The 11,469-nt window shown below is 32.6% G+C and overlaps 1 protein-coding gene across 1 annotated transcript; it reads right to left on the bottom strand.

The window, feature by feature from the left end:
• Window positions 1–3,977: 3,977 nt before the first annotated feature.
• LOC146945770 (transcription factor bHLH35-like) lies at window positions 3,978–9,301 on the bottom strand. The gene is made up of 5 exons (XM_085744046.1): window positions 9,138–9,301; window positions 8,864–9,029; window positions 8,209–8,442; window positions 7,503–7,673; window positions 3,978–4,228 (listed from the first exon to the last, which is right to left on the bottom strand). The coding sequence occupies exons 1-5, from the start codon at window positions 9,209–9,211 to the stop codon at window positions 4,139–4,141; spliced, it is 735 nt and encodes a 244-aa protein (XP_085600172.1). The 5' UTR covers window positions 9,212–9,301; the 3' UTR covers window positions 3,978–4,138.
• Window positions 9,302–11,469: the final 2,168 nt, after the last annotated feature.

Raw genomic sequence — 11,469 nt, forward strand, 5'->3', positions numbered from 1 at the left:
AAAGAGATGCCCTTGTGAGAATGAGCAACTTCAAGACCAAGAAAATATTTGAGCTGACCTAGATTTTTAATCTTGAAAGATGTATGCAGAATGGATTTGATATGATCAAATTCAGATAAAGAGTCACCAGCCAATATAATATCATCCACATATACAAGAAGGAGAGTGAAGGATGAATCAGTTTGTTTGATGAACAAAGAATGGTCAGAAGCTGCTTGAACAAAGTGATGTTGCATTAAGATGGAAGTCAACTTCTCATACCATTGTCTGCTTGCCTGCTTAAGACCATATAAAGACTTCATCAGTTTACAAACTTGATTTGGCTTAGGGGATGAAACACCAGGTGGAAGAGTCATATAGACATCTTCCTGCAGATCTCCATGCAGGAAGGCATTGTTCACATCTAACTGATGTAAATGCCAATGCTTAATTGATGCCAAGGCAAGAACTAATCTGACAGTTGTCATTTTGGCCACTGGAGAGTATGTTTCAAAGAAATCAAGACCTTCAACTTGGTTATAACCCTTGGCTACCAATCTGGCCTTATATCTTTCAATAGTTCCATCTGCATTGTGTTTCACTTTATAGATCCATCTGCATCCAATAGGTTTTGCATGATCTGGCAAATCAACTAATTTCCATGTACCAGTTGACTCAAGAGCAGAAATTTCAGCTTGCATAGCTTGCCTCCAACACTCAAATTTGGTTGCCTCAGTATATGATTTTGGTTCAGGGTTGGAATGTAAAGAGAGGATATAAGAAGAATGATGGTTAGACAATTTATGATGAGAAACATAATCAGAAATAGGATATGCAGAAGTATTAAAACTATTACAAACATAGTCATGGAGATAAGAGGGAGTAGTAGTTTGTCTGGAAGAATGTCTAACAGGAATAGGTAAGGAAGGAGATGGAGAGGAGCTAGGAGGTAATGACTCAATAGGAGGGTCATCAATGATGATAGGGGGATGAACAAGAGATTCATCAGTGTTGGAAGGAGATGATGAAGAGGAAGCAGAAGAAAAATACTCCCAATTAGAGGTAATGGATTCAGAGGTGGTTGGGTAAGGTAAAATATGTTCATGAAATATGACATGTCTGGATACAAAGATGTCTCTAGTGTGCATGTCTAAAAGATTGAAGCCTTTGTATCCTGATTGATATCCTAGAAAGACAGATTTTCTGGATTTGGATTGGAGCTTGGTTCTATGAGCTTGCAATGATGAAGCATAACACAAACAACCAAACACCTTAAATGAAGTGACATCAGGGAGTTTATTGTATAAAACTTGAAAGGGTGATTGATTTTTGAGGACAGGAGTGGTAATCCTATAAATAAGAAAGACAGCATGTAAAATAGCATAAGACCAATATGAGGAAGGTAATTTGGATTGAAAAAGAAGTGCCCTGCCAACATTGAGAATATGTTGGTGTTTTCTTTCTACTCTAGCATTTTGTTGGGGAGTCTCAACACATGATTTTTGGTGTATTATACCATGAGATGCATAGAAAGTAGAAAGCATGAACTCAGGACCATTGTCTGACCTAACAACTTTAGGAGTGACATGAAATTGGTTTTTAATCATGGTAATGAAAGACTGGACATGATGAGCTACTTCAGCTTTGGATTTAAGTAAAATAACCCATAAAAACCTACTATGATCATCAACAATAGTTAAGAAAAATTTGTGACCATGTATAGAGGAAACAGATAGAGGTCCCCATATATCAAGATGAAGTAGTTCAAAATTGCAAGATGCATGAGATAAACTGGTATTGAAAGGTATATGTTTTTGTTTAGCAAAGTGACAAATGTCACAAACAGCTTTATTATCATTGGTAATCATAGGATACAAAGATGACATTTTATTCAATCTTTGATGGGATAAATGTCCCAATCTAAAGTGCCATAAGGCTTGAACAGGAATGGAAATACTTGAATTACAAATAACAGAAGAAATTGAAGTACAAGGTGCATTTATTTTGCTAACAACTGAATCAAAAGAAGCTAAATTGGAAACATGAAACTTGTATAGTCCATCTTGTTGACTAGCCAAACCAATCATCTTCAATGATTTCATGTCCTGTATAAGACATTGATTATCAGAGAAATGAAACACACAAGATAAACTTTGACACACTTTAGCAACAGACATGAGATTCAGTTTGAATGTGGGAGAATAAAGCACATTGGTCAAGTAAAACTGAGGGCTGAAAATAATAGTACCAGCTTGATTAATAACAACAGAAGAACCATTAGGTAGATTGACATATACAGGTGGAATGGAATGTATAGAAGTAAACAAAGATAAAGTAGTGCATATATGTTCATTTGCACCAGAGTCAAGAATCCAAAAAGAATTAGAAGCTGAAGAGCATGAATTAACAATGGTTATACCTGCAGATGAAGAAGAAGCTGAATAACCAGAAGTGATATTGGGAGAGACATTTATGTGGTTAGTAGTGGGGCCAGGGGAAGGGTTAGGAACTGAGGAAACCAAATTTGCTTGCTGAAGAAGCAACACAAGTTGATCAATCTTCTCCTGAGCCAAACCAATACTACCAGATGCATTGCTTGCATCAGAAGATTCAACTGAAGATGCATTAGCTTGAGAATTCATAGAAGCTTGAGAATTCACATTGGTTTGAGGATTAGGTTTGTTAGGAAAACCATGCTTCAGATAGCAATACTCAATAGTATGATTATATCTATTGCAAAAGCTGCAATATCTGCCAGAAGATTTGTTAGAAGATCCCCTTCCACGCCCTTGAGGTCTTCTAGCATCTGAAGCATTTACAAGCACAGAACCTTCTTCTAGAGAAGGTAGAGAAGGAGTATATACATTGTTACTCTCCTCCTGAACAACAAGAGAAAATACCTTGTTCAATGAAGGTAAAGGATCAAGTAAAAGCACTTGAGTTTTCACAACTGAAAACTGATCATTGAGACCAGTTAAAAACTGAATTATTTGATCTTCAATCCTATATTCCTTGTTAACTCTCATAGCAGCACATCTACACTGATGAGGACAAGTGCAAGTTGGAATTGGACGGTGAGAATGAAGTTCTTCCCATAGTGCATTCATTTCAGTGAAGTATTCCAACACAGATTTGGAACCTTGCTTAAGATTGTTAATGGAGGAACGTAGATTGGCAATGCGAATACGATCAACCTTGGAAAATCTCTCCTTGAGATCTTGCCAAACTTCAAAAGCAGTGTTGTGAAAGACAACTGTTTGTGCAATTGAATCAGAGAGTGAAGCAATGAGCCAAGATTGAACGAGGTGATTACACCTTTCCCAAGCATTTTTGTTAAGATCATCATCATCAGGAACAGGAAGAGATCCATTGATGAATGAAAGTTTGTTCTTCGCGCCAAGAGCGCGTTGCATTGATCTACTCCATGCAAGATAGTTGGAACCATTGAACTTTGGAGAAATCACCACAGAATGTGGACCTTCGCTAGGATGAACATAGAAGGGAGATTCAGTATCTTGATTTGATGGTTGAGAACGAACCATAGTGAATTAATCAGAAATGAACCAGAAAACAGAGGATTGAAGAACAACGAAGAAACTAGTGCACAAAAAAGGAGGAAAGGAGAAAAGAGAATCTCAACAAGAAATTGAGATCAAAGAAGAAGAATAATCGGTGAAACAAAGAAGATTCACGCGAAAAGGGATGAAAAATCAGAGAAAAACGAAGCTTGAGAATCAAGCTTCCATGGCGGAAACGGTTAGAAAGAAGAAAAGGATCGTAACTAACTTCTCTCTCTTGAGAGAGTCTCGTGATACCATATTATGAATGAAGTAAAAATGATTCTCATTATTCAATGTTAGAGAGTACAAGCATATATATACATGAAATGATAGCGCATAATAGCTATGGTACACTAGCTCATATAGAATACAAACTGAAACTAGGGTTAGCTAGATAACTTGCTGCGCAAGTTATCTTCTATACTAGTATCATCCAATACTAGCAAAACTCCTTAATAATTGGAAAATTGAGTAGGAAGAAGAAAGGGGGTAAGAAACTAGTGATGATGAACTGCTATGAAAATCGGAAAGCCACGGTTCCTCAACCCAATACTTATATACTAGTGGCTTGAAAATGATGAATATAAATAAGCATTTCATTAGATGCTCATAGGGCTTAGAGGGTCATTGAGAGCTGCAACGGCTGTTTGGATCTTTATTTGCAATAGATCTTTATCTTCCTCATTTGCCTGAAAGAAAAGAAAAAAAAAGGATAAAAGCAAAGCAACACAAAATGCACATGTTGATTAGTAAGAAACATGATGCCTTTCATTTTTTTCTTTTTTTTGCAAATGTTGTTTTGTTCCCCCTTCCCTAATTTTGAATTAAAAAAAATGTTGATTGTATAAAGCCACGTCAAGCTAGATATATTTTACATTTAAAAATTGCATACAAACTACTATATATATTATTAGAATTGTTTATTACAATGACAAATTATGAGGTACTTTTTATAGGGTACATAATGAGGCACCTGTTTCATTGTTTTCTAGCTATTCATATCCATGATAAGTTATAATATTTTTTTTTTTTGGTTCAAATAATACATATTCTTTTATTTAACTAAAAAATATGGACTGGTATATACTCTCTCATTCCTGCAGCAGCCACAATTACTTAGCCTCTGAATCCTTGAACCAAATAATCCATTAGAATTTAGAAGGAATAAAAAGGAGATCTTAGAGAGAAAATATGTTTTACTAAACCCTCTCTTTTGGGACTAATTTAGTAATTTTAATTTTGAAATGTTGAATTGGAGAGATAGAATTTTATTTTTGGTTACAATTGGAGAGATAGAATAATTATTAAGTACTATTTTTTTGGCACAAAATTATAAATAAATAATATGCACATGCAAGACTCATTTAATTACTAAAATATGTAGTTTTATTGTCGATATTATCAAGCACGCCTACGTCAATATGTTTCATTTTATATTATAGGTAATTGTGTTGTTATTTTTTTTTTTTTTTTTTATGAATGGTAATTTTGTTGTTATTGTTAACGATGAATACACCTATGCTAAATAAGTTAAATTTTGTAAAATTTATGTAATTTTTGTTTTGTTTATAGTATTTTTTTTTAATAATGAATAAGTGTTCCACTCATTATGCGACATATCAATCAATAGAGGGTCATGCTAACCAATGCCACAGAGTTAAGAAAGTCAAAAGAGAAAATTTTAGGCCAAAAATAATTTTTTTTAAAACTTTCAATGCATTGACTACATAACTTTTAATGCAAAATATTACGATATTTGACTCCTTAATTAGTGTCCGAAAGCACTGGTTAGCATTTCACATTAATAAATACTTTTTAAGGGTTGTCATTAATTAATTAACAATATCTTACAGATAAAAGTATTATGACAGCTCTAAATTCTACCGAATATTAAAAATTAAAATATGAATGTGGAAATAAAGCTTTTAGTTCTTCTTTCAAAAGGAAAAGAAAAAAGATTCTAGAAAACTTTTAGTTTTTGTCTCTAGCTAATGCTATATTTAGCATGAAGAATCGATTAGGTTATGGTTTTATATTGGAGGTCTTAAATCAGAAAATCCCTATTAATTGATGGAATATGCTTGCTATAAGTCTTTAATTTAATGTTGGTGTGACTATAAGTCTTTGTAACCTATTTTCCTTTTTTTTTTTTTTTAGGAAACCTATTTTCCTATTTTGTGAAAAGGAAAGTACAGTATAATATTACCATACGGCGGTGAAAAATAAAATGGATGATAAATAAGAAAAAAATTATGAGCAACTAATGATTCTTATTGTGTCCAATATTAATTATGCACACATTAGAAAAACTCAGTTAAATTAAATATATAAATAACTATTAGTTCTTATCGTCATAATTTTTGTTGTTGTTGCTTATATTAATATCAAATAGAGTATTTAGTAACAACTAGCATTTTCCTATACATATAATAATTAGAATAATCCATTTCTATGGTTTAGAATGGGTATTGACTATTGATCAATTAGAATTAAACACAAGCTAAACGACAATTTGTTCGAGTAGAATTTAACATAATGCTTTATATAAGCAACATACGTTAATGAATGTTGGTTCATTTAATAAAAAAGAGTTGAATCATGGGTTAATAGGTTTTTACCCCATGTAATATAGGTCATTTCCGATTTTCCCCCCTGTAAAATATTTTTTTTGATTCACCCCCCTGTAATTTTTTTTATTTACCCCTAATAGGCCAAACAAAAACCAATTTTATTTTTTTTTCAAGAAATTTTCGTTTTTGTTTGGCCTATTAGAGGGTAAATCAAAAAATATATATTTTACAGAGGGTAAATCAAAAAAAAAAATTACAGGGTGTAAAACCAGAAATGGCCTATATTACAGGGAGGTAAATACCTATTAACCTAATCATTTATAAGGTCATAACTTAACTTTCACTATCAAGGTGAAGTTCTTTTTTTTTTTTGGGGTTAATTTATAAATACCTCAATTAATGTTCGTTAAACTTTGAAATCAACCCTAACTTTGGTGAGCCCTAAAACACTACACTTAAACTTTCTTTCTTTTATAAGAAAGAAATATATACACACGCAACTATGACAAGGATTTTGCCATTTTGGTGTGGGTGATGTGAGAAAGAGTGGCTTTGGTGGAAGGTTCCCATTTTGCAAATTATAGCATGCAATAATTGTACTTAACCTGACATTTTGCCATTATTAGACGAAGAAGAAAAACAAGAACGTGCGTGAAAAGAAAAAAAAATTAAACCACGCGGTAAGGTCTTGGTCATATGCCGAAATAAATAAGGTAACACAAGAATGAGAAACACGTTTCCTAATTATTGGTCTTTCTATGTCCCCTCTCATGAATACAAGGTAACCCTAATTCATGTATCACACTATCACTAGTGGAAAAACCAACAACACATATTATATTTACATTGTTTTTGTCACTGTCAAAAAAAAAAAAAATACATTTTTTGTTAGAATTTTATAATCTCTATTCTATCTGAATTTATCTCTTTTTGGATAAGTAGAAATTTTATTAATAGCATAGTACACACTATCTTCTTCTATGAAATATGCTTGAGAAGGTAAAATTACACCAAAGTTTACAAAAAGTAATGAAGTTCTATTTTGAAGCTATAGAGCACTGCACCAAAAGAATACACCTTGATATATCTCCCTAAATTTATCTAAATTCCAGTTTTAATATTCATGTTGTATATATAATATATGCTTTTAATTTTTGTGTTGGTAAGAAAAAACTTGTAATAGAAAAATGTTTGGCTAAAATATCGTTTGGTTATAACATTTAAATTTTGTTGTTTTATATTATTTGAGGAAGAAGAAAATGAAGGTTGGTCTACTCTACCTACAAAGCAAATTAAATAGGAATAATATATATTTTTAATAAAGAGGATGAACTATCATATATTTATTATAAAATAAAGAAAGTGAAATGAAATTAAAGGATAAAAAAGTAACCTCAATGAAGACTGTCTTCAAAAGCCTGCCTGAAAAAAAGGTGATGTTGGCAGTAATAATTTTAAGCTTCAAAGATTCGAAAACTTCACACAATTTCACCATTGTGTCTGCCCTTTTGTTACATGTCAAGCTCACTACCATTGTATTCTCTCCCATGTATGTAACCCTAAGCTGCACTCAACCATATATCAAATTACACACTCATAATTAATTACTTTAGAAATTCAAAGATAATTATAAAATTATAATCATCACACCCCACATTTATTTTTTTAGCATCAATAATACAAGAGAGAGGTTATGCCTTACAATCTCTTCTTTAATCTATTTGTTGTTGGGGGTTGGTTGTTAGCAAAAAAAATAATAGTGGATAAAGTCTGATTTGGTATTTGATAGGTTGTAATGGTAATATATTTTCTCTATTAGGGTACCTGGTGGTGTGGCAATGGTAGGCCTTATTAAGGTGGTGATTTATATTTGGTTCTAAGCATGGTTTGAAAATCCCACTATCTATTTTTTTGAAGTTGTGAGCTCAGTGATAATGACAATTTGATAATAATTTATCTATTTCCTATTTTTTTTAAGTTGGTTTCCTTTTTTTTTTTTTTTTAAATTGGAATAATGTTTCTTAATATATTCATTCATTTTGATTCTTAAAAAATTTCATGAAAGAGAAAAAGATGATAGAGACAGTGGGCCAATTTACCTCAAGGACTTCAATTGGAAAGTTTCTTGAAGTGACAGAATCATATAACTGATCTGTTCTCTTCTTCTTGGACCTTAGCAACACAGGAAGCTCTTGATCAAAATCATAATTTGGATTAATATTATTAGGCATCCCAGATTCAAGTTCCATTATCTCAGCTTGAATAATCTTCTCTTGCTCATGCAAGTGCTTTATGTACTCAATAGCATCCTTAATAATTGAAGCTTTATCCATCTGAAAAAGAAAAAGTCACTACCACTCATAATTAGAAAGAAATTGACGTCATAGACTAATCATTCGAAATAATTAAACCATATGATGGTTAATAGTTTTCCAATAGATATCAAAGACATCACTCTAAGATCAAACCTCTAACAACATGTTTAAAAAATTAAATTACCTACCCACTGTGTCACATAATATTAGTTACTCCGTTTGTAATAAAATATAAGCAAAACAATACATGTATATATAGTCTAAATATGAACCAAATTCATTTACTTTTGTACCTATATTTTATGAAGATAGTAGTTTTCACCCAAAACACTTAATTCAAACAAAACAAAAAAATCAATAGCAAAATTGCACCCAAAAAATTGAGTAGTACTAATTATTAATAATTAAATAATGGACTACTAAAATTTGTGATGTTTACCTTGCTAATGTTTGGGACCACTGCTCTAAGTGCAAAGAGTCTTTCATTAAGCTTCTTCCTCCTCTTCCTCTCAGAGTCAATGTTCTTAGATGAAACTCCTGATGATGCTGCACCATCGGGGGAGCTTGAATCATAATATCCTGAAAAAGCTTCATCCAATCCCCAGCTGCAACCACAACCATATATCTCAATTACCATGATTAATTATAATTAATTAAATTTCACTAATTGTACCTTCATACTTGAATCAAAGTGAATTAAATGGTATTTTTACCTATCAAGCTCTTGGGTTTGGAGGAACATGTTGGTCTCCCAGTAAAGCTTGTACTCATCACCAATGTTCTCCATGGTTGTTAAAGTTGAAATTGGAGGAGACAAACACTAAGAATATGATACTTTGATGATTGAAAGAAGTTTAAGGTGGTTGGTTTATTTGGTATCTTTTGCTTTGCCTACTTTGTATATATATAGTGATATAGTGATGGAATTTACTCACGTGTTAGCACTTAGGATAAAATAAATAAATGGGTATAGTATATAGCTTTTGTTGTACTACTATGTGCTTTCTATTCAGGCTTCCTAGAAAGATCCAAGCCGTTCAATTAAATAGCTGGTCAATGACACCGCGTCAAAGGACATGGTGTGAATTAGAAATTAGAAATTTATTGATGAATGAATTATGATGTACTCTAACTATAACTCCTATTGTAATTACGGCTATTCTAATTACATGACCTAATTGAGTTTTATTTGAAAGGGAATGCTGACATTTGCGCACATGTTAGTATATGAAATGTACAAATTATGTTTTGGAAATTGTATTGTTGATTTATTTACTTATACGTTTGGATGAAATAGTTTTCAACTTTTTTTGTTTAACTAAATAGAGGTGTTTAAAACCGAGCCAACTGTAACGCTCGAGACTGATAAAGATGAGGAGTGGTCGTCGGAGTACAAGATATGACAATGAGTGGTTACAGGCAGCTTCTAGGCGAATCGAATCACATTAGAATGAGAGGGATATCACGAAGCTGTGTAGGCATGAGACTGCATGGTTGAAGGAAGACTTATAATAATTGTTTTATACTACCTATATCAACAAGATGCATCTTCTTTTTGGTAGTTCATTCCATAAGAACTCCACAGTTAAATGTGATTGACTTGGAGCAATTTTAGGATGAGTACCATTATGGGAAGTTTCCTAGAAAACGTGTAAGTGATGACAAAACACGTTAAAATGACAAGTGTTGGTTTTTAGGGTGACTCGACAATCTTGAAAGCCGTCTGGGATGTTATAAATGGTATCAGGGCAGACCTCTCCTAATACGATGTGGTTCGGGGTGCACCAAGCGAAAGCTGGTGGACATGTAAAGCCCGAGGCTGAAGAGGGCGGAGAGTGGTCGCCGGTGCACAAGGCATAACAATGAGTGGCTCTCGACAGCTTCTAGGCGAGCCGAATCACATTAGAATGAGAGAGATCCCGAGGATGTGCAGGTATGAGACTGCATGGATAAAGAAAGACGTATAAGAATTGTTTGATACTGCCTATATCAACAACATGCATATTCTTTTTGGTAGCCCATTCCATAAGAACTTAACAATTTAGTGTGTGTTTGACATGGAGCAATTTTAGGATGGATGACGTTCTTGGAAGTTTCCCGGAAAGCTTGGAAGTTTCCCGGAAAGCATGGAAGTGAGAACAGAACACGCTAAAAGGAATCGTGTTGGTTTGTAGGGTCAGTCAGCAATCCTGAAAGCCGTCTGGGATGTTACACCAACCCAATAGAAAACCAACTCAAACTGAAATTGCAAAAAACTGTATTTGGTTTAGATGAATCCGTGCCATTTTCTTACTCAACCGCGTAGTTCGTTTCGGTTGCGGATTTTATTTGAACAAACGAAGCAAACCGAACCGCAACATAAGTTATCTAACCCAGTACTCAACATTATATGTTTCTTAAGCATAAGAATGACATAACAGTGAATGAATGAAGTATAAGAGATAAAACCTCTAACCATATTTATAAACAATGAAAAACTTTGATCATATAGGAAATGGTAAGGATATCCATCACTTAACTTGCAGTCCTAGAGTTTAAAACTCAATCTTAAGAATACAACAACTTGCAGTCCTAGAGTTTAAAACTCAATCTTAAGAAAACAACAAAATTAAATTCTAGAAAATAATTTCAAAATGTAATGTTATATTTAAAAAAAAAATGTTGCATAAATAACGAGTACATATGATTTCAATATATTACTACTCTATTTTACCCTAAATCAAATTATAAATGAAATTCTCCATACAATATGTGCAACTGCAACCTATGTTTCCAATGTTATATATTTTTAATTTTAGTTTTTTCTTCAATAAATTATTTTTTAATATTAGTGACTTGTTAGTTGTTACTACTTTGTTAATGAAGATTTGAAACTTATGACTCTGACTGCAACTTCTACGTCTCTGCAACTTCTTTTTTTCTTTTGACGCAAACTTGTTTCAATTTGTTACATTATTACGTAAGACAAGAATAAATCGAAAGATAATTAATTTTCCTCTAAAAAAAAGATAATTAATTTTTTTAGGTTAAGTAACTAGATATGTG

Source organism: Medicago sativa, chromosome 2 (genome assembly GCF_051527215.1).
Source record: "Medicago sativa cultivar Bolivia chromosome 2, Bolivia_mono, whole genome shotgun sequence".
Classification (NCBI taxonomy): Eukaryota; Viridiplantae; Streptophyta; class Magnoliopsida; order Fabales; family Fabaceae; genus Medicago; species Medicago sativa.

Coding starts and splice junctions, on each gene's coding strand:
- LOC146945770 (XM_085744046.1), bottom strand. CDS start 9,211: ATGGAGAACATTGGTGATGAGTACAAGCTTTACTGGGAGACCAACATG. Junction 7,674..8,208: donor TTCCAATTGAAGTCCTTGAG/GTAAATTGGCCC, acceptor GGTTGAGTGCAG/CTTAGGGTTACATACATGGG. Junction 4,229..7,502: donor TGAAGACAGTCTTCATTGAG/GTTACTTTTTTA, acceptor CTTTTCTTTCAG/GCAAATGAGGAAGATAAAGA.